Below are 24,729 nucleotides of genomic sequence, written 5' to 3' on the forward strand. Positions count from 1 at the left end.
TGTCGCGACCGAGAATGCACACGCGTGCTGCACGCATCACCCGCGCCAACGAATCTGAAAACGAACCGACTCCACGACGCGACGGTTGAATATTCATTATCCGAACGTCTCAAAGCTTAACTTTTATAACTCATATTGTCGATTAACCGCTATTACGAGAACAATTAATAATAATCATGAAATACTGATGAAATACTTAAAATTATCGAAATGAAATTTTCTCGCCTATATGTTTTATCCTTTAATAATTTGCGTTAAAGAATACTTTGTTTATTAATAAAGAGAAAAATTGCACTTTTACACAGTTGAACAAGGTCAGGATATGCAGTTCTTGTTACATTTCTGTACAGTGCGCGATAAGTGTCCGAAAAAATTCAAGGTCGGTAGCAAACGGGGTGATTCGTTCCGCTCTTCCACGACGGAAGAAACGGCGTGTCCTCGCGAGACGGAGCTCTGCCGCAGGATCCTTGTTTCTTGTTCGCGCGGAGAAAAAATAGACGGCAAAAGCGAAAAAACAGCGAGTTGCAGCGAGATGCAGCGGGATGCAGCCGTGCGTTGTTTAGTCACCAAACAGGGTATCCGATTAAAATACCAAACGACAAGAATAAACTGACTCCTCTAAAAATAGCGGATCCGCCGCGCCGTCACAGTTCGTTCCCCGTTAGACCCGCAAGCACATGACGCACTCGACGCCACGCATCCGGGCCTTTTTGTCAATGTGACGTTATAACGCGTGCCAGCGTCCGCGTATCTTCGTCTGCTATACAGCTCTTATTTACTCTCCCGCGGTCCTTATAATAATAACCCAGCATATATCGACGCTCGAACACGCCTTTCGAATGTACTCGTCTTCTAATGGGCTCTCTATTTAATTGACATTAGCTCAGTCTATGAAACTCTATCCGAGTGCATTGGAATACATAGCGTTTGACACAAATATAATTATTGAACTTTGCAAATGGATGATGGTTGTTGATTGAGTTACGTATACCTTTCTTCGATGTTTATAACGTGGCAAGAACTTACTGCAGCGATTAGGGTTCAACCTTTCATCGCATATGTGCGATGTGTGGCGCACACATGGCGCGAACAAAGCGCTTTAAACCAATTTAGTATGCGTCTCGCCATTCTTCTATCGGTGACTGTAATCCCGTCATGAATGAAGAATAGAATCATTTCGCGTTCGCACCTTTCTATTGGTATCAAGGCTGGCGATATTCCCATTATGTAAAAAAAAAAGAAAGAAAAGGGAGAGGCGCGGGAAGAAACAGAAACTGGTTCGATCGAAAAGGCACGCAATTGGTGAAAGGCAGTAAAATTTCACTGCCCGTATCGTTTGAAATTCCCTTTTCTCTTCGACGACGTTTGTACCGATTCCGCGATGTTCAGATCAAGGTTTCACGAGATAACAACTCGTTTAGTTCCTTAATACGCGCAAATCTCGCAGAGTTAGCGCGGAGATCTAGGTTTCTGGATCCGCGGTATAAGGATCGATCATCACGCGACTGCTTTCCATAGCTATTGATTTCCATCTGTCCATTTATTGTGAGAATCACTCCAGATACAAAGTTTTATTTCACTCTCCGGCAGCCGAATAAACGAACAACAGAAGTAAGAAGATCTTGTATCGCTATTTTACGCATGAGTAATATAACTATCAGTAATCGAGCTAATCCATAAGGACCCGACGCGACCTCGCGTCACCCACGTGAGAAAGACAGAAAGAGAGAGAGACACGCGCTGGTCCACGCACGCAGCCCAATTAAGACCCACGCGTACGATTAGCAATCGAGAAGCGGCGCGCCTGTACGGCGTCTCCGACGACGTTGATGTCAGTTACGTGATGCAAAGACTTTTTCACAGCGCGTCAAAAAGCGCGCATTTGTTCCGAAACTCGCAATTTGGCTACGCTCTTCTCTTTGTCTCTTTAAAAATAATTTAAAACAAATATCGGATAAATAGCGCGACGTTGTCTTCGATCTGTCGTTCCCGTTTAATCTCCACGTCGTCGATCGTGGTGTTTCTCGGCGCGTCTCGATCGAAGGTGAGCGCGCCCACGTGGCGGCGCTTTCGAGGCTGCCTTTTAACGCCGAGTCGCCTCCTCGCCGGTTGCTGCGCCGCTTGGAAGCGGCCCATTACCCGCGATGACACAATAACAACAACGACAAAGGCCGCACAGCGCGGCTTACGCAAGGACGCGTGGAAAGTAAGAGGCGCGAGTGCCATACTGACGATTGAGATGCTGCGGTCCTTTCTTTCCTCCCGACGAGATCGAATTGCTCGGGTAAATCGCTCGGCGCCGAGTCGAGCGGCTCGACTTTCAAGTCCGATGTATAAATTAATACGACGTCGCGATTATTCGGACAAATGAGTAGCAATTGACAGAGAGGAGGGAGATAGGAATAGGAAAATTCGCTATGACTCACACGAGTTCTCATAAGTGAACCTTGTTCGGTATACGAGAAAACATATGTGTTCACTGTCCGTTGGAGATGCACTCATGACAGACTGAAAGCATTTGTAATGCATATTTAATTATGCCGTTAATTTTCACGATATATCTACCGAGATATCTGCTCCCTCTAATCTTTCGTAAGCCTTAACAATAAGTTAGAGGCACATCCAGCGAATAATATACGGCTGATAAAATTTGCGTTGGCAGAATATAATATTATCGATAGCGAATGAAGAGGCGTTCGTTCATCGTATCGATTCGAAAATCACACGACAGACACAGAAAAGGAACACACGTCTACGTTGTATTCCTCGCGGCAATGCCATTTGTTTTTATTCGCGCGGCGCACTCTTTACGACTCGTTAAAAGGGTTAAATATTCAAGTACCGATGTTTCACGAGCGACGCGACGGCGGCCCGGTATATCGGGCAATATATTTCGAAGACAACTTCGCACACGGAGCGTAACTATCGACCGACTAGATAAGAGAAGTCGTAGATCTCTTCGCTCGGTTATTACGTGATTAGATCACACGCATCTGGGCAGCGGCATTTTGCTCGCCAAACCGGCTCGAGTCTAATGTTTCTTGTATGCGTTTCGATACGGCACTGAACGATGCGGCATGAGCTGCACATCACCCTGCATTAATATCGCTTGAACCTCTAAATTGCATCTCGATACAGTTGAGATCACCGATTGAAATAAAATATACAAAATCTTTGTGCTTTAATTACGTTTTACCGACACAATATTTATATACAAAATAATTATATTTTCATGTGTAAAAATGTTTTAATTTTTAAAATATAATTAATAATCAGAACATTTATTACAAATAGTGCAAAACACTGCACACACGTTTAAGGAACTCGAGACCGCTATTGCACGTAATAAAACGCATAATCCGAGGTGCGCGTGCATTCGCGGCACGCTCCGCGAAACAGAACGCGAACGCGGAAAACGGCGATGGTGCTCCTACGAGGCGAGAGTATACGAGTCGATGATAATCGATGCTTACCGCCATATTACATTGCGTTAACACAGTTTTCTCCCGACGGTGAACGCCGCCACCGCCGCTACCGCCGCCGCCGTCGAGGCCGCAGACGTGGCGCCGATCTAACCGCTCCGGCCGGTGCAGCGTTCCGCTCGGCCTAAATCGCTCGCAGCTCTCTTTCGACTCGTTCGAGCGAGCGAGCGAGCCAGCCCCGGCGTAATCGGTCGAACGATCGCGCTTGCAATCCAACTGCAAGACAGCAGCAGCAGCAGCAGCAGCAGCAGCAACGGCGGCGGCGGCAGCTACGCGGCGAACACGTGCTGCCTGCTGCCCTACGATCAATTACGCGAATCCGATTCCCCGGCTCGATCGCCGATCGGATTGATCACCACTGAACGGAACGTCACGATGCAAATAAAAGACATGGTATTTTTCCATTAAGAGGAAACGGGAGAGGCGATAAAATCGGAAGCACGTAGACGTTGTGGGAAATGGAGAGCGTGGCACGCTGCTTCCCGATCGCGCGCGATTCGCACGATGATAATAATTACGTAAGGCCGCGATATCGGCGTGTGGTTTAGAACGCGAAATTGTATTACGGTAAAATAATGACTGTGAATCGAGGAACGTCCGTAAACTAACGGATACGAAATAAACAAATTTGTACTTTTAAAAACTTAAAATGCATTTGTTACGACGCGGACGTCTCGTCTCTATCGTAAAAAGTTCTAATTGAAAAGATTCTAGAGAATTTACAAGCAAAAGCGCGTGGAAATCCACATTCGCTTTTTTCACAAAAGTTCGCTCTCGTGCATGCGCGAAAACTCATGAATGATTAAAACACCATGACGATACTATTTCCTTCCTTGATGTTAGAAGATATACTCCTAATAATCGGAACCGATGTTGTAAACGCATTGTTGTAACGCAAACTTTCCTGTTTTGGTTTCACTTTCGCGACAGGAATTCACATCGCCGCACGAGGGATCGATTATCTTCTCGATACAATGCCAACAAATGTATAAAATATGTTTCAATATTCAAGCAACAAATAAACAATAAGATTTGTTTTCCCACCACATCTAACAAAACAAAATTTTGCACAATTTTGCATTTTTTTATCTTCTTCTAGTTCCTCATAAATCCTCGCCGTGTGACTCTATCAGTTTATTCCAGCAATATAGAAATTGCCTGCATTTTCATAAAATTCGTGGTAACTTATTTCAACCGTCGGCGTGTCGCGTTGCAAATAAGTCGTGGCGCAAAAGCCGTTCCGGTTTGCGCTCGTCGGAAAATACGATGACTCTAAGCGAAAGATCACGCGACCACCACAGAGTCTAGCGGGACAGCCAGATTCCCAGAAAGATGATTACCCGTGCATATAGATAACGTCCCCGTATAATTCCTTTTTACCTTTCCGGTTAGCCTAACGACGTCGATATGCAATCGTGCTCAATGAGAGGGAACGCCATTTAACTTGTCTCTAGCGCGGCGGGAGGAAAGGACAGCGAGCCATAGCTTCTGCCGCTTCTCTGTCCTGATAATCGCTACTTACCAGTGGCTACTTTAATGCTGCACATTTACGTATATCGTGTTAACAGAATTTTCTTCTCGGCACGAACGGCCGCGGATGCCGCGGACGCCGGCAGCCTAGTGCCTATTTAACGGTTGGCCGCGCGAACTAAGCGCCAGCTCTTTTTACTCTCGCGCGATCAGGGTAACGCGAATCAGCTGCTAGATCGTGGGAAGATCTCGCGTGGTCGCAATTAGCGCCGGAGTCGGCTCCTCGGAATGATATCCCGCTGATACGCCAAAAATAAATAATTTACTCTCATCCACCATTTATCAATCTCACGTCATACGCAATAAAGAATCAAAACGATATTTCGATATTTATCGACTCACCCTCTGGTGCAGCACTTAAAGAGCTAAACGCTGAATATAGACCTCAGACTCACCTGTAACAAAAGGGAAATGCTCTCGTTAGTTGTTAATGCATCAGTCAGTTGGTTTCATGAGCAACGCGCGAAGGGGAAAGTGAAACGGATAAAATTAAATGCGCACACGCTCTCTCGCTGAAAAATCGCGGAAAGCGCCAGCTAACGATGAAGCGCCGCGGAACGGCAAGCGGGAGCTAATAATTATTTGCGGCACACTCGCAATTATCCGAGTGCGTGGAATCATGGATGAGGACCGCGAGCGGCAAACGTCCCACGCGACTCGCAGTTTTCGCCGCATTCAGGTCATCGACGGCTTGACCGTCCCACGTGAAAATATTCCGCGCGAGCAAGCGAGCGTACCGAGCGTGCGAGTGCGCGCCTACGATATCAGGAAAACCGGTGTAGCACATCGGCCGGCGCGATACGACTTGCATACGACCGGAGACGTTTAACGAGACGTCCCACGGTGCGACTGAAAATATACATTTAACCCATTGCACCCAGTCACCTCCTAGTCATCTTTGCGAGCGCGTCCGCCAGTGCACAGTTCCGTAACTATCGATTTATTCAATTTACTGACGTGTCATCGTCGAATGATCGATGCTACTCTACCCTCCTGCGAGGCACAGCGTGTAATTAAAATGTACGGTGAAATTTACTCGAAACGAAGTGTACACGAGCAGGTTCTACCAGGTCTTATTTTCTCTACGATTATACCACGAAGCCTATTTCTTTTTTCCTCGCGAAAGCCGATTACCGCTATGACACGTTGAATAAATAAAATGTAACCGAGCAAACGTCGTAACTATCGACTGTTAAGAGAATCGTAAGAAGCGACGGATGCCATCGACGGTATTAAGTACTTGTGCTTGACCGCCTTCGCGCGTTTACGACGTTCTAAATCGATGGATCGCTTCATCCTCACTGAACGGTCGTAACATAGGACTCGCATCTCCTAACGTATGCAAATCCGCTTGGCGACTCGTCGGGACAGGAAACCGTCTTAACCCGTCCGATCGGTCGATCTCCGTGACGAAAAGTGGATGTGTCGCGACGTTCGTAAACGAAGCGTAAAAGCATGCAAAGGAATGTATGACAGTTTCGCGAGGGTTGACACATATATAAGTCAGAGATTCTTGAAGCGAATGTCATCGCGAAATGTTAATATCTGATAAATGTTAATCGCGCAGGTGACTTTATCAATTTTTTTAAATTAATGACAGGTTCGACAGTGTCGAATCGCGCGATAAAAGTCACCAGTTGGTATATTACAAATTGATTTAGAAATCGTAATATTATCTTGTCTGCGTGATACAGCTGCAGCATCTTCGCTTTAGATCTTTAGAAGAGATGTCGCCTTCTAAAACCGCACGAATACATCAGCACGGTAGGTTACGCTCACTCGCTCGCCACAGGCCGGTAAAATTGATTTCGAAATCGACCACGGCGGACACAACCGCAGAAATTTGTTGCAATCGATTCGCCGTCGCTGCAGCAGAGCGCGCAAGCACGCTTAAACCCCCGCAACAGCGCGATTAAAGTAAACGCCACTTAAACGGTCAATTTTCTCGCGAAATGTTCCTTGCGCCAACGCGGTTGGCCAAAGTGCGGCGAATTTGGCGGCATTACCAGTCATTGCGAGATGGGATAATCATAGGGGACCACGGGGAGACGAATGCAAACAGATCAAAGCGTAAAAATCTTCTACGACGTTTATCTGAAATTCATTGCGATGATCTCTGATCCATTATAAGAATGGAGCTAGCAATTTTTAGTATAATAATCCTTTGAGTAGGGTAATACATACGATTATCGTTCAGAGAAGCTTTTGACCTGCTAAGGCGTACTACCGATTTTGAGGAATAAATCTATGCACTTTTCACGTCACTGTATAAAATTCGATTTACGACAGTATCACATGCAAAAAGAATTTAATATATTTCCGCCCATACATATCTATTTTCGACTACCGACAGCTTATCGAGTTCGATTTTAGTGAATCGTCGCACGCGGCGAAAGTTTCGTGGTTATTATCTTGCAGTAACTTCGCGCTCGCGTCCTCGAGTGACGCGTATGAGACATAAAACAGAACGTAATATTCTAGCACATAGGCCGCGATGGTAGAATATCGAGCTTGGTGGAAACAAACAACCGGGGTGAGTGTAGAGCACGTGGCCCGGTCGATTTCTCTTTCCCGTGTATTTCTTCGATGTTAAGGATCCTTTTACGCTTACGCGTATTATTAGTCGCGCACGTTCACACTTTGTCTAGTAAAAAATAGCAAAAGTGCTTATATGAGCCGTGCCAGCAACCGACATCGCTTTTGCATGCCCACCTAGTGCCCGCCAAGTGTACACAGGTGTGGCCGCCGGTTTATGCCGCTCGATTTATTGCCCTCTTCGTTTATTGCCGCGTGGCGAGAGATGTTGACGGCTGTGCGGTAACTGCATCCTTTCGACCCACGGTAATGTATATTCTTCATCGTTCGCGGACGATGTCGGACTCTGAGCCGCGTCGGCCACGCTTCAGTCATTAATTCCTACACCGAAAGTCGCAGGAGATTCATATCTAATTAGAGTTACCTCAAGACTTCTGGCGTTGTGTCGCGTGCACGTGCTCTATTAGCGAGAAAATAGGAGAAAAGTGAAAACGCGAGATAAATCCAACTTCGTAGCGCGAGAAGCGCAATTCGCCCCAAATCCCGCGCGCTACGTTTCGCGAGTTCCTCGAATCGCGTGGGGATTATTAAAAAAATCGCTCGCGATTACAGTGAGCAGCGGCGTCCTCCTCGTGATTAGAGCATGCGTGTCGGCGATTGCGTGCAAGACACACGCGCACGCATACAAGCGAGCTCGTCAGCTGTCGTTTCTCGCGCTCGCTCGAACGAGGAATGTGCGTGTCGGAAGGGAACCAATTCTCAGGTTTCAGCTGACGATTGCCGTCCGGTCGTCCGTGGTGTTGTTGCTAAGCCCAACCCATGAAACGAGAACGAATCCTGCTTTAGAGAGCCGTTTCTTAAAAATGTCGCCACGCCTCTCATAATTAAAAAAGCACAAACCTAATATGTACCCTAAATGGAAAACGTCGCGGAACGAATTTTTTTTTCCAGACCGAAAACTTTATCTACTCAATAACGCTATTCGAATAAATGGGCGGAAAAGAAATCGAGTACACGAAGTTGAACGTTACACATTAATGGAGTTGCCACGAACGCTGCAATGCGACACGTGCGGGGCAACATGCTTATTTATCCAGCAGAATTGCGTCAAGTCGCAATCGCGAATGTGAATTTATTCGAGCACCTCGCGCTGCTACTCGCCGTAGTATTCCTATTGCATCGATTGTAACGCGCGATTAGAGATTGCAAAATATCAACGCTCGTGAGGTATTCGACGTGTGTGTTCGGAGGGTTAGAGAATATCGAATGTCGTATAATTCGCGTGATGTAAACCCGGCACGTAGAGCGTACCGCGTAAGCACGCACGAAATCTCGGGCGAGCGCGTGCACTGCGCTATTGCGAAAATCGTCGCGATGTCGGCCAAATATAGCTTCGCGTACACTTTCCTTTCGTGAACGCAGGAGCGAAACGCGAAGGTATATCGCTCGTACAAGTCGGCGATATATAATATAATAACGCAATGCGGTCGTAGACCCACGAGCAGGCGCGCATGCCGATAGATACACAAATTGCAAAAATGCAAAGATAGATGCTCTCAAAAGTCTCAAAGAAAGACGTAAACAGAATGCAAGACGTAATCCCGGTATTTCTTTTCAGAACGGGCAACAAAAGCGCGAGTGAAAGTCCTGTAAAGTTGACACTTTATGTTACCGCGTGCAATGGTGCAACCAAAATTACGGAATGCGAGGAAACCAGCATCCAGCGCGCTTTTATAATCGTTTCCATGCGATCGCGGTGGACAATAATAAATTCGGTCGGTTCGGTCAGTAAAATTCATCCGTATATAATTTTACGTAACGCAACGCAATACGATAATGGAACGTAACTGGAAATAACAATAGCGGAAACATGTTGCACAATTCAATTATTTCCGAGGGTATTTTCTCCACAATGAAGGATTTAGTGACACTCAATTTGTCCCAAATGCACCGCGGGAAATATTTTCACACATCGCGTGGGGCTGAAAAGGGATCTTAAGAAAGGGTTGCACGTCTCACTGAAGATGGATCTGGTGGATCGAGACACGACGCTCGCACCTCGAGAGACGCATTTCCGGTCGATTGACCTGCATTACGTCGCCGGTGAGGGTCCCGCGCGCAGCTGGGGCCCGGCTATTTACTACCGCATCGCGCGCACCGTCATTCGAATCTGGGACGGAGAAAGAGAGAGGACGGTAAGACGATATATCTCGGTGAACTATATCGATCGTCGCCCGACAACTGGCCCCGCGGCCCGCGGGCTCGCGCACAGCCAGGCTCGCCCTTGGGATTCCTGCGAGGCGTGGGTGAGCGCGCCTGTCTTTTTATTTGCAGAACAGCGATCCGGAGGGCGATCGCCGCGGTTTGCCGGATCGTTCCGACCGGATCGCAGCATGCGCTCGCCGGAGCGTAACCTTATTTTTACCTTGGCGGCCGGCCGGCCGGCGACGAGAACGACTCCGACTCTCTATTCCGCAAAGCGGCTTCTCGTCCTGCGCTTTTGCATTTTATTCTCGATAATGCGAAGAAAATTGGTGAAAAGAGACAACGTGAGAAACCAAAGAGTTACAAAGTCTACGCGAGAATAGTGTTATTGTTATAGCTTCGTTACTTTATCTCTAACAATAAGTTACACGAGTGCTTTGTTGTCCGAGATGCTAATGAATTCGCGTAACATAATAAAAATAAAACAAGATGTGTCCGTAGTTGAAGAATCGTAAGAATAATACAGTGACCATAACTCACTGTGACGAAAAAAAAAAAAAAGAAAACGACAGGTACATTATTACGGTGTGTAAAACAGACATTCGCGGTCGGATTGTGCGTCGGGCACGGGCATATACACGCGGCGGCTGCTGGTACCAAAGCCTCGGAATATAATCTCGGAAATCGATGCTACGCAGTGTCTTGCAAATGCGAGAATAATAGGCTGTAAGAGGGAAGAGCAGCAGGTAGCAATAAATATCTACCTACGGTGAACGCGTTACAAGCTCACGGAGCACCGAAGAGAGCCGACGGCGCGCGCGCCGGCACGAGAAACAATAACGGCCCCGCTAATACGTCGCTCTTTCGCATAAGCATCGCGTGCGTACGCATGGCAGAATAAAAAGGGTTTAATGCACAAGAGCGGCGACGGCGTGCAGAGAGTGGCCCCCGACGACGACAACGACGGTATGCGAGCCGGTAAAACTTGTCCCATTCCCGATTCGCGCAATTCCTCCATATCCGGCGCAGTGCGCGCCGCAATTCCTTCGTACACAGGACGGAGTCGCTCCGCGAAACGCGTAGGCTGATTACGAGCCGTAATCGCGCGCGTAATTGCGCCAGTATAATCAAGGGGACGCGCGCGGAATGAAAAATCCGCGTCGTTCCGCCGTGCGGCCGATTTCACGCTGGGTTTTGCGGCCTATCGATTACCCGCGCGCGCGTCGTAGCGATCGCGCGTTCGATGCAAAAACGAGTCTCTTCCTCGTTGATAATAATCAATGTTAAATTCGCCAATATTCGAGGATATTTAATTTGCAACTTTAAATATTTAATTTTACACAGCCAAGCTTGAGATTAAAACATATTTCAAGACTTAACTACATCGAGATTAAACGGTAAGTAAAACTCGAATTAGTTATCTTTCTGAAAATTGTACCAATTATGTTAATCTCATACAGGAAGAAATTTATTAAGGGCGCAAGAAGACTATCGTAAGAGAGCAATATACTTAGCAATGTTCTTGATTTTTTCCACGAGATAATCGCATTGACGTAAGGGCAGGCGTATTGCGACACGATGAAAAATGCGGACAAGGTTGTTCCCTTTCGAATAGACACCACAATGCAGACGCGGAACTGCAATGCAAGCCGATGACGGCTTAGCGAAGTGGGACAACCAGAACGTCGGATTACTACTTTCAAACGATTTCTGGACATATCGTGGCTGCCCGCGATACGCAATCGACAGCATCTCCAAGAACCAGTCGTCCGCGCAAAAAGACACCGTCGAAGACCGTTATTTGCGAGACTTTCTACACGCGCGGCAACTTCGGGAATATAACCCGCCGAGACGAAAGAAAAATAGGTAAACGAGAAAATCTTTGAAGCCAATATATATCAATTCTTCTGCCGTACCCAACCGCCGCGCCGCCGGCAGCCAGTTCTCGCAATCGAGAATGGATTGAATAATGATCTAAAAATTATACACGTACTACGATTCCAGGAAACCGGCATCGCGAGGGATCAGCGAGGAATAAACGCCGCGCCGCCACGAAATGCGGCGAGATAGAGTCGGACGAAGATAGAAAGATACAGTATAGAGAGTATAGAGAGACGAGAGGCGATTGCGACGGCGGGTTTCTTCGTTAAGAGACCCTATGTGCACCGACCTCGTTACTACGCGGTCGCTCCCCTTCGGTTTCCGTTCGGTTAACCGTAAATTACAACTGCGACTGGTGTGTAACGAGCATAATGGCGACGGTAGTCGGGTGAAGGTCGGCCAACTCGAGCGCGGGAAACGAACGAGTGAGCGACGGCAAGGCGACAAGAAGCGGCATGCGCTACGCTCTACGCGCGATCCTTCTTCTTGTTTTTTTTTCAGCGGAGAAAAATTGAAGGAAGAAACGAACCGTTCGACCGCGACCGATCGCGAGAAAGAGAGCAAAAATGACTCGTCTAGTCGCGCCGTAGAATTTTATTACACGAGAGAGACCAACACCGCCCGGTTGCGTGTCTTTGCAACGCGCTGTATAATGCGTGTCTGGATAAACCTGCACCTCCTGCCGCTTGTGAGTTACGTGGCGACTTCGCATCCCTTTTGTAACAAACGCTCCCCCGCTTTCGAGTCATTTCCGTCGCAACGATGGTGTGACTCTAACCCTCGTGTCGCATGCAGACGGGATTCATTATGGACGCCATTAATAGTGATGGGATCCGCAATGCGTTAGTAATAAATAATTTCGGGCATATATTTCTCTGTCTTTGTGCGTATGCCGGTTTTTGTCACTTTTTTTAGAACTCCTCCTTCGTTCCGAGTTTAATTAAGGCGGAGGCGTGTGGGGCTGAGTGTCGAGGTTCCCAAGGGAGGACGCTTTTCCAATCGTGCGACAGACGTGGGCGTGAAACATGTAAAAATATCTTTGTCTCCGCGCTCCGAAACAGCGGAATGCAAGTCGCTCGAGAGCGAAGAGAGATGCATTTTTCATTCTTGCCCGGCCCGTGGATCACCTCGCGTCACGAGGTGCGACTTGTATCCTCGAAAATCAGATTAACGCCGCGAAGTTGTTCGACGCCCACGCTCCCCGCTTTCTGGTTTAAGAACTGGTTTTAAAGGCACGATTAATCGCGTAAATGTAAATTCATTAACACTTTAAGCACCATTTGTGGTCGTCCGACCATGACGTTTTCCTGGACCGGACAAGAATTTAGTCATTCATGCTCTAAGGACACTTTAATATGCGTTTGCATGTCACAAAATGATTGCCCGCTTTATGTATGTCAATGAATATGTTCAATATTATCAGATAAAAAAAAGAGAAATCCTGAAATTTATTACTTCCTTACGAAATAGAAGGGCACAAGAGAGAGCTTAAAAGCCTAACGTTTCAGAATTTCTAAAAATATCTAAAAGACTGGTCTAAAAACGAAGGATCAGTCCAGGTTTGACTAGACAGTTTTAATGAAACGAATTGAATTGTTACAGGATCGGCAAATCCCCGTCGATAGATACAAAGATACCCGTCATCAACCGCTTCTTCGAAAGTTTCCTCCCTCCTCTCCACGGTTACATTGCTCGAGACTGTATCTCGTTACTACGCATTCGATAAAACAGAAGTAACAAAGGACCGCGCGAAGTAGCCGCATGATTCGCCGCTACGATCGAGATAAAAGCCTGGGATAGGGAGAAGCAAGAAGCAACGAAGAAAGATAACGCGCCGATGGATAACGCGCATTTCGCGCGCCACAAGACGTTATATGTACGAATAGACCTTCTTTTCTCGCGAGAAAAGGAAAAAGGAAAAAGGAAAAGTGTTGATCCTGCGACAGAAGGAAGAGAACACGCACACGGAAACGAGACAAACAGGAACGTTATTTATATTTGAACGTGTCATTTCCAGATCCGGCAAAATAAGCTTCGATTAACTCCGTGAACGTTCACGTCATGAAAAGTTACGTCGCGAGCGGAATAAAGATAAAATAAAAATAAAATTACAACGCACACGTGTTTAAAGAGCGAGATAATTTAAGTAAAAGTATCTCAAGACACGTGTGACAAGACCGACGTGGCCGTTAACACGCTCACGTTGAAACGTGATGAGCGTGGCACGACATTGGGGCGTGCAGCGAGAGCAGGCGACGTAACCTGAGGATCCGGGCAAATTCGAAAGTTGTTGCGCCTTCGAGAGCGACGTCGAATCGACACTTTCCCATGTTCGGCGACGGCGGACGGGGGCGGCAGAGACCAACAGAGACCTACGAAATAACCCTCCCGGAGAGTCGTGACGGCACAATGGTGCGCGAGCGGTGTGATCTGGGCCAAAGGTGTCCCGCCGTAAGGGATCGTGACTCATAGATCACTGCAATATCGCGAGCGATCCAACTGCCGCCCTTCTCTCTCTCTCTCTCTCCCTCTCCGTTTAGATTTTTTCTGCAGTTAGTATGTGTCGTAATACCTTGACAACTGCGCACACCACCGCCTCTCCGCCAGCGGTTTCCCTTTCGGTGTCGTGATCGCACTCTCGCGTAGATCGTTCGGCTAGACTCGAGCTCGATTGAGATTCGCCGATCTTAACACGCCGCCTGGATACATCAGATCTCGGCCCCTCCGATCGCAACGTCTCTCGACGGACTCCGCAATTTGAATTTTATTCTAGAGTTTCACCCTCTCCGTCGAAAGCCATCGTGACTGCCGTATGAGCACGATGTCTTATTAAACAACCCTTCCGCGCACGATGACGACGATTATCACCGGTGCAGATAAAGTCGCTGATAAAGCGCACCATGTCGAGGCGTTCCGTCGCCTTAATTATGTTTATCGGTCCGCCCGATCGGAACGTCGCAATCTAACAAAGAGCAGAAAGACAGCAAGGGAGAGAATCAACGGCGAAAAAGAGCGACCGATGAGCCCCGATCTTCACGGGCGAGAAAATACGCGATCGCGATGACGAACAATCACCGTCTTTCCCTCTCAAGGTCGTCGCTGCCGTCGCCGCGGCCGCCGCCGTTGATCGTTGATCATTGGCCACGGATCGATAACTACTGCTGGAATCGCTCGCAAATAGTCGGCGATTGTCAGTCCGCTTCGTCGAAGTCGGACATCAAATTCCTTCAGTCGGATATCTTCTTTCGAGAAAGAAATATAGATATTAATTTGAATATCCTTCAAACACGCTAGAATGAGCGATAACAGTTTATTAACGTTACGCATTGCGTCGAAGAAAAGAAAAATAAACAAATAATATTGACGAGAAAACACGCCAGTATTTAAATCGAACGTGTCGTTCGATATCCAAAATAAGCAACGCATGCTTACTCAGACGCGGCCGAATCAACCAAAATAATGTGAACGGAAGGTCCTCCGCCAACGCGCGCGCCGAAACCCATAGAATTCATGAAGCATCTTCCTCTAAAGAGAAAGAGAGAGGGAGAGAGGAAAGAAGCTTTGTCATGCTAAGTGAATAAATGCGACTGCTGCATGCGCAGGAAGCATCCTTAAAAGCCTAACTGCAGTGTGCGAGGTCTGACTGTACGACGATGAAGGACTTTGGGGAGAGACAGCTGTTGCTTATCGAGAAGAAGCAGTTGGATATGTTTCCTACCCTGAACCGTCGCGAGATTAAAGAAAAATCCTGCAGCGTCAGTCGCAGCCGGAGAAAGAAATCGAGTGACAACGATCGATTGATGTTCTTTTATTACATACATATACATTTGTCGAAATCGATCTCGAGAAAGTCTCGAGGGAGATTTTCTCGCGTTTCTAACGCGCGTAAGTTCGTTGTGCTGTACGCAATAAAAACGAGCTGTCGAACGAAACCTCGTTCAACAAAATGCGATAATATCGAACATCGAATTGTTCTTTCTGGGATAATTAAGTTAAAGAAATCTATTGGCATAATTAACTCGATATCGTAATTGCGATATATAAATAATTCAATATTGCCAACGATATAATTAAATATTTCCCCCGTCATCTCGTCTCGCTTTGAAAACAGCGCAAGGAGCGTTGCTCGTTTCAAAGCATCCACGCGACAGCTGCATCGCTCGCTTCGACAATTGAACAAACACAATTATCCCGGGCTCCCAGATAATTTCGAATGCGATATAATTTTATTCGGAGTTACGTCAGTCAATGCGCTGTATAGACTCCGATCGTCCGCATATGGCACATTCCCCACCCTACGTAGGGGGATCATGACATTCATGACGGGTATATCGAATCGACTTGGCGAATGCGCCCCGTGATCTCGTTTTCCCCTCTCGATGGAAGGTCGTCTTCGGCGATCGAATCGCGCGACACAAGGCCCAAACAAGTGGGCAGGCGTAGCAAGCAGCCTGCTCGCCGCGCTAATTGCAAGTGCCGTTACCGGGTACTTTCCAGATGGCATGCCCGTTCCTGTCGCGTTAACTCGTCCACGGTCGTTCGATCTCGCGTGGATTGGATTTTTCCTTCCACTCGATCGCTTCCTCTCTCCCTCTCTCTCTCTCTCTCTCTCTTTCCTTTTCTCTCCCGACTTTGTCGCGGGAACGATTCTTCGAAATGACGTTGCCAACGGGAAAGTCATGTGCACGCGCGATTTGTTCATTGAACTCAGTTAAACCCAAGTAATATCTTACGGATGCTCAAACGTGCATTTATTTATTGCAAATATGTTCGGTGTCAGTACTAAATGAAACCGTCTTTCGTATGTACGTCTGATATGAAGATGTACATCGTTGTCGAGATCAAATGGCAATATAATGTTATCTCTGTCGCTTTTGTATTGGAGCAAAATGGGTACATCTCTGTATCTCGCGTGCCATACGGTAGCTACGTTCCTGGCTACAAAGCGAACGCATACCTTTACCACGTGTATCTATTTTTTCGTTTCTCTCTCTCTCTCTCTCTCTCTCTCTCTCTTTCTCTCTTTTCATCCACATACCTCATCGGCGAGAGTAATAATCGCGACGCGCCCCCTCGAGAAACGATATTGGGTACCCACGCGGCACACGGCGGTCGTGAGCTTCAAGGAGAGACATCACACAATATGCGATATCGGTGAATTACGAAGCGTCGCGCGCCGCAGGAATTTAAACGCGCGACACTGTCAGAGGGACGCTCTTTATGGTATCAGGTTGGACCTTAGAATATACACGAAGGCGTGCGACAGGGATACGGGCGCGCGAGGAGCAAGAGACGGGGAACTAGAGAGGAGCGAGTTTGGCGTGGGTTGAAAATAGCTCGTGGCCGGGCGGAGTATGCCGAGACTGTCCGCTATGCACTTGCCATTCGATATTTATATCCTTATAAGTAAGATACGCTGGAATACCTCCACCTCTAGCAATCGCGCGACCGTACAAAAGGACGATCTGCGCCCGACCGAAGATATACCGGCCGCGAGAGAGCCAATATCCCGAGACATCTCGGAACACAATTCGTTTTACGAGCTGCACGCGGCGAGAGCCCGCAGCAGACCGCGAGTATTTATTTTCCGCCGGGAACGGGGACCCGCATAAGGGACTCCTTCCTTCCCTTCGTTATCGTTCCGGACACATACGCGAAAGGCATCGTCGCATCTTCCGTTACCACCGGAAACTGCGCGACTGCGCGAGGAAGATGAGGCTATTTTCCGTCGATCGCGAGGGACACCTCGCCAATACTCACCAATACTCGCCACGAATATGGGGAGATAAGATGCAGAGAGACAATGTAGATGTAAATTACATAGCGTACAACTGTCATGCTCTATCGTATCTCCAGTAAATAATTTTTCTTTAATTTCTACAGAGAAAAAGAATGAGATTTGTACGGCATATAAAGTGGTAATATCATCAACGTCTACTTCAACTTATATCTGGAATGAATTTGTCGAAACGCTTTACACATCTTATCCGGAAATTCTCAAACAACTTTTACTGAAGATATATGTATGCACGATTCAATATTCCGCGGAGCACATGTAATAAACATTTTCGCTGATTGAAATGCGTCGATGACTCTCGAGTGCCGTTTTTCCAACATGCACAATCATCTTTAGAAGATGACTGTACACACACATATATTATTATTAGGCATGTGTGTACAAATGGAAGAACACTAGAAAGCGTTCGATGAATAAATCATGCAAGGACACAGCTTCGAAAGATTAAAACGCGCTTCGGCGAGGATCTCTTGAACTTCGAGCCTTTTAACAACCGTACTTGCAAGAGATTCTCTCGCGTTCGTAAGCGAGAAACAGAAAGAGAGAAGCTATCATATTCCGATAAGTTTCTTCATTTTCGGTCAATGGGATAAGCAAATCGTTCGTTTTCTGTCATCTCGAAATGAATCGGGATGATGCGGAATCGGCGACGAGACGCACCGACGATTAATGTGGCAGTGAAATTACATTTAACGCAAGTGGCAATTTTGCAAATTGGCGGATGAGTCGACGCACACGCTCGATATAAAACGCCGCGTCTCGCGCGCTTCTCTCGCCGTAAGTAAGTAAGTATCGATTACGCGGCCAGAATCGCTTAATTGGTGAGAAAGGAATGCTCTCTCTCGCCACGAGTTTATTTACACTCGCCCGCGACTAACGCTCCCTAAGGCCGATATAGACGTAATATTTATACCGAGGCCCCGCCGTGGCCGACGTTTATGGCGTCGGCTTGACGATTCGTGCACGCGGCTGAAGAGTCCGCGGACTGGCAGCGCGCCGCGCCGTTAAGCAACGACAGGGCTGCTTCGCTTATCGCCGGTTTACTGTACGGAGCGGTTATGAATAACCGCCTTACGCGGCCGGTTAACGAACGCAGAAAGAAAGAGGAGAGCGTTCGAGCTCGTAGGGAAATCGAGTCGCGCAGCGGGAAACCACGCGATTTCCGCGCGGGCGAGAAAGATTGTGTAACGCCAAATCGTTTTTTCGCGCTGAGCGACGCATTCCGCATTCCGCATTTTGCGCGCAATATAATTCGTGCACCGGGCCCCACGCGCACGACGCGATGTCGCAAACGCCACGGCACGGCGCGGCGGTGAGATAAACATTGACGCGATTTGTTTGCGCTCGATTGCACGTACTCGCGATCGAGGAAGCGGCGAGGGAAGGCGAGGGCGAGGACAGGGAAGCGAACTCGCTGAAAATTGATACCAGGAAGACTCTATTTATTTAATATCGTGACGATATACGATGTGTCACTCGCGATTGGGATCGCTATATCAAAGCGTGAATATAAACGCATGTGTTGTGCATTCAACTGCCCGGCCGCGATTTTATTCGCTTCGGCGTGGAATAATTTTACAAGGATACTTCACAATATACGTCCGTATTAACAGTTTGAACTTTAAACGCTGCAAGCAATTTTTAATAATTCTCTTTTATCGCTTTCCCGTTCTTTACAACATAAATATAACAACACACGATAACAATAAGTAAGACAGAATAACAACTTGATTTTTCAAGTGTTTAATTTTCCATAAAGTTATGCTTGCACTGGGGACAACAGTGGTACTTATCAAGAGGGTTAAGATTTCCACTTGTACATTACGAAGTTGCATCCACTCTTTCTCTTTCTCTCCGCTTTTCATAAGAGACTCTAACGTAGTCTACTGCACACAAAAGCGCATCGAGGAACTGAAGTTTCCAAGAGAATCCAGTGCCTCCGTACACAAATTGTGCGAAGCGCAGTCCTATTTGAGTGCACGGACGTCGAGATAATCGTTCGCATTATGAAATTATTTACGCTCGCGCGTGGTTGCATCGCGCCGGGCGGATCTCGTGAGAAATTCTAGAACGCGGCAGGTGTTGGGCAGAGCGCGGCGGCGATTATTATCTGATACTTTTCATTCCACGGCGTCGCTGTCACGAAGCGCGGTGATTGACGGTTTGCATAAATCTCGACGGTGCTTAACGCCATTCAGGAAGGTCCCGGGTGCGTCCGGTCGTTAAGGAGACGTCATAACATACCGCGAGGCGAGAGGAAGTCGCATCACCACGTGTCGCGTTCTTGCAAAGTTATAAAAATTCCAGGACAGAGACAGTCCAACGGTAAATTAATCGTGATATTATTCACGGAGCTGACGCTCGAGTTCGCTGAAAGTGGTGTAAACGCAAAAGAATAACATATGATACGTATATCGAAAGTATTTAATTCTCTCTCTCTCTCTCTCAGAAGAGAGATATATTAAAGCCACGCATTAGAAGAGATAGCTCTGGAGAATCTCTTCTAATTCGCAGAAATTTATTTCCCGCCGTAATATAAGCCGCGGATAAAATGTTTAGCAACTACCCGGCTTAGCAATTATCGGATATTATATCTACGTGACGCGTTAAAGTTCATCGAGAATTTACGATAGTTGGATTTCCAACGCTTGGCCGCGGCATGTAAGAGATTTATACGCGCGGCTGGTTAATCGTTAATTAGCGCTATCGCGATTAATCTTAAGCCTCGGGATTTTCCTCGTGCTTTCGTCGTTTCGCTCGATCCGATTTTTCAACTCGCAATCTCACCACGGAGGCCACATCTATGACCCAACACGATCAACGGTCGTCTATTACGTACCCAAATGATCAAATAGTGAAAACAATGTCATGCTGTATTAAATTTCTATACACACAGATAAGTTTCTTATTTATTTTCTGCTATGATATCAACCATGTTTTCCTTCGCATTTGCGTAATTAAAGCATTCCATTCCTCCCCTGTATGTATAATCGGCATCGATGACCCTTCCAAGTATCGCATCGTAAACCGAGTAATCTTACGTTACTCATGGCCGCAAGTATGAATTGCGTGCAATTCGTTGTCTTTCATGAATTTAGCATCATCGTTAGGGGAAGCGAATTGTGGGAAACCGATAACCGATGGCGCTTGAATCAGACATATGGATGCCATTCGAGAGGATTACTCCCCGGACCCATTTCCTTTAGAATTTTAGGCGCAACAGCCGTTCGCAGGACACGTCACGCAGCTTCGGATCTGCGTGCATGTGCCGTGTGGATGGAGGGGCCCTGAACGGCCTTGCATAGTTTCGGAAAAAGACCGTTTCGAGCGGCCTGCTCCACTCGTTCTTTTCGCCGGCGCGGCGCGACGCGGCGGAAACGTCTTCGGCTTCGGGGGAAGAGAGCAGCGGGAGTCCCTTCCCAGCCAAGTCGTAAAAGAATGTATCGAGACGAGAAGAACGAAGTCTCGACCTCGATCTCGCAGTGGGAGCACTTTCTTTCACGAAGAGGGCCTCAGGGCCGAGGTAAGGGTGGCCCGGGGCCCTGCTCAACGAACGGAAACAATTGGGCGCCAGTAAGACGCTACGGTACGGTTATGGGTTAAGGAGAAACTCCCGACTGTCGTCGTTGTTGTCGCGACGAAATAATTTAGCGAGATTCCTTGACCTCTGTGAAGTTAGCACCCCAATTTTGGAATTTTGATATAATTGATGGAGAGTTCTGGCTCTTCCCCAAAGAGTTCTAGAGTTCCTGACAGGTTAGAGAAAAAGTTCTAAAGATTTAACCCAAAGAAGAATGATTTCAAGGTTTGGGGTGCCAACTTTACAGATTTCTTGTCCCCTCGATCCGAAAACCGTCGAATACCAAACGCAAAAGCCCATTAAAACTCGTGCAATCGTATTAAAGCTATATGTATCACGCAGTTCCGTCTCTCTCATTACTCGTCCATCCTTTTTCTCCTTCTCCCGATATCTCACACGTCATTTGGTTTTGCGCGTTAAAATGTTAAAAGCGTCATATATCTTGCTACGATCGTATATAGTCAAATAATTCTTATCTAGATTGAATGAAATTTAGTATGAACGGCGGTAAAATACCGCGGCGAGCATATTTACAATGGTACCATATGTGTTTAGAAGCTGTTACTTTCTTGCTACGTGTAACGATCTATCGCAAGAAAAGGTAGCATTAGTATTCTCCGCGGTAAATCACTAAAAAATCGTAGACACGCGTGAAATGGTTCCATAACGAGCGCGTTTCCGTCGACGCGCGTGATTTAACACGCAATTACGCAAGGGAGCCCGATATGCGAGGGATTTGCGGAAAATTAGTTAAAGGTAAACCGGGGAGGCGCGAATAACGAGCGCGGATTTTTTTTTTTAATAGGTATAAGACGCGTGTCGTAACGCGATTATGCAGTAACTTTAATACGACGATAAAATGCGGATATAAATACGACGCAAAATTGAGTGACGATAAAACCTCGCTCATCTTTTCCCCGTAAAGCGAAAATCTTATAAATTAATTTAATGCGCCTGAGATAACCCTCAATTTTTCTCTCGCGATTAATCACGCTTGCGCGAAGAGCTAATATAATCATTCGTACATTATCGGATCTCTTAACCCGCGCTTAAATCGCGCGTAAATAAGTCATTAACGATCTCCAATATCTTATGATATTGATAATTAAATTGATAATTTGCTGCGTGCTAAAGTGAATCCGTACTTTATACCGTTCGAGTTATCTTCAAGACGTAATACGTCTTATCGATATATTCTTTTGTTACACGCTACCATACGTGCGCGCGATACGATACATTTCAAAAATCTTTCTGTGCACGCTCGCGCTTCCATTAAACCCACGAGTAATCGCATCGAGACACGCGCGTGTCACGAGATACTAATTACCCGCATCTCGCGTTACCTCGCACGCATTTATCACCTACGATGATAGATCGCATTCGCACGCTCTCGCACACAATAGCGTCAAATCGCGTCCCCCTTTCTCGCGCGCATCGGATATAATTCGCTTGAGAAACGAGGCTCCTTACGCACGGAGGACCTTTCGTAAACCGCATTTTCTTTGCAGCGAGACCTTATTTGTTTTTTTTTTTTACCTTACTTCTCGCTTCGTTAAAACAGAGCATGTCGGAGATGAGAATCGCGATCGAAAACCGCCAGATCCATTTTCTACGAACCTTGCTGTTCCACTTTGCATGAATCCCCGATCAATAATCTCGCGACATTGAAATTTCCGCGGCATCGCATCTCGCGTATCTCGTATGTAAGAAATGAGACATATATTTCCCTTTATCTGCCTTTCTCTTTACTTTGCGCGTATATCGTGCTCGACTTTCTATGTAATGTCAATATAATTTTCCGTATCTGTGACATTTGTATCTATATAATTATTATTTATTTTAACATTTTTAACCAACTACACGTATATTAATCGAGGGTCTTTTCCAGTATTAAATTCTATTAAATTTTTATAAAATTCTTCGTAAAAAAGAAGATTTTTTTCAAGATAGAAATTCTTCTCGTTTTATCTTTTATCTATTTCCTACTTTTAACCTGATATGATCCCTAGAAGGAACTTGACATTCATAAAAGAATCTAATCTAAACGGAGTTTAAAAAACTAATGTCAATATTGACTGCGATACTTTTCCGACGGTGTCCTCTCTCTATTTTTCAAAAGCTACTTCATGAACGACAGATAAGTGTCTAATCATCGTCAAATGTACCAAATAACGCAAAGAAGGCCATTAAATTGTCGCGTTGAGTTTCTTACGCGGAACCTGACGGGAAGCCGCATCTGTTCGCGCACACAATACACAGGTATCAGATGTCGCGATAAAAAAAAAAGCTCATTCTCTAACAGCGTTCATTATAGTAATCGACTCGAGCGTAAATATTGATAGACATCGAGCGCACGGAAGAGGTTAAGCTCGGCCTCGGGAGGTCACCGGAGTCGCGGCAGGTCGGAAGCGGCCTAGCCTCGTTAGGTTACGCGAAGACAAAGACAACCCGGGAGCGGGGGAGGGGAGAGAAAGAGAGTGGAGCGCGATCGAGAGGAAGGAGAGCCAGAGGAAGCGGAGAGAAAGAGAGAGAGAGAGAGAGAGAGAAATGGAGCCGCGTGTTTCGAGTCGTGGCTTACCGTGCGAAAGGCTGTTCCTCGACCTCGTAGAGCTCCTCGAGGGTCTGTTTCGAGAGAAGTCTCTCCAGTCTCTCGGGCGTGGGAGCGAGATGCCCCGGGATGCTGGTAGTCTCGAACAGGCTGTCCGCGGTCATGGCCGTTGCTGCCAAGGGGGCTCCCGATCGGCGATCGCACAAAAAGGGACTCCGAAGTTCCAGGAGCCGTTGAACGTAAACCACAAAATATCCAGGCGGATCCCGAAATTCGGCGCGCGCACACACACTGATTCAGCCTGTCACTGACAACGAGCAACGAGAGAGGGTCTTTGTTATCCTTCCCCAAGTCGTTCTTCCCTCTCACTCACGATCGATCTTCCGATCCTCCGATCGCGGTGGACGCGAGCGAGCGAGCGAGCGAGCGCGCGCGCGCGCGGGCGCGCTCGTTTCCGTCAACGCCACCGAGCGCGAAATATCGCGTGGTTGTCTCGCGCGATAAACGCCACGGCCGCAACGCGCATCTCAGGGTGCGGAGAACGAGCGGATCGGCCGAGAGTTGTCAACTTCGAACGAACGGAACTCGGAACTCGTCCGGCAGGCTCACGCGCTTACCGCGTGAAGTTATCCGCACGTCGTGCGCGCGCACGCAAACACACCCGCGGGACACACTTCGCCTCGTAACAGACTTCGGCCCGTGCACGCGTCGTTTCCGCTCTTGCACCGGGCGCGCGCCCCGGATCGCGGCACACGCTCTTAATCCCTGGCTCCGAACCCTCGACCTCGACGCGCACTCGTCCACACGTTACGACGATCCACCGACAATTGAGCCTGCCGCCGATGTCCCCACTACCGCGCGCCAGTACAAGCGATGACGACGGACGCGAGGCGAGTAGAGGGAGGGGACGGGACGGAGTGGCAGTGGCAGACTGGCAGGGCGGCCGCGACGCGAAGACTGCCGAGCGCCGGCGAGCGCGGCCGAACGGCTCGTTCAAATGCGCGCCCGTTTACTTCCTAGTCTCGGGACTGCTCGGGACTCGGGATCGCCTGGAGCGCGAGTTTAGGATTCAAAACCTTTGGGCGACGTTTTAATGTTCCCAGATTCCCCTGATTTCTTCTCCTACACGCGCATACCTGACTTTAGCAAAACAGGAAGGCACCTGCCCGCG

At 47.4% G+C, this 24,729-nt stretch overlaps 1 protein-coding gene across 1 annotated transcript in view; it reads right to left on the reverse strand.

The window, feature by feature from the left end:
• Nucleotides 1–24,538, reverse strand: part of LOC139768858 (uncharacterized) — an 88,471-nt gene extending 63,933 nt beyond the window's left edge. The window contains exon 1 of the mRNA XM_071699468.1: nt 23,589–24,538. Coding sequence (XP_071555569.1) covers nt 23,589–23,722 — 134 coding nt within the window. The 5' untranslated portion in view covers nt 23,723–24,538. The remainder of the gene's footprint in view (nt 1–23,588) is intronic.
• Nucleotides 24,539–24,729: the final 191 nt, after the last annotated feature.

The sequence above is a fragment of the Temnothorax nylanderi genome, unplaced genomic scaffold (assembly GCF_030848795.1).
Source record: "Temnothorax nylanderi isolate EJ_2023f unplaced genomic scaffold, tnyl_v1.0 TNYL_tig0018_pilon, whole genome shotgun sequence".
In the NCBI taxonomy this organism is placed as follows: domain Eukaryota; kingdom Metazoa; phylum Arthropoda; class Insecta; order Hymenoptera; family Formicidae; genus Temnothorax; species Temnothorax nylanderi.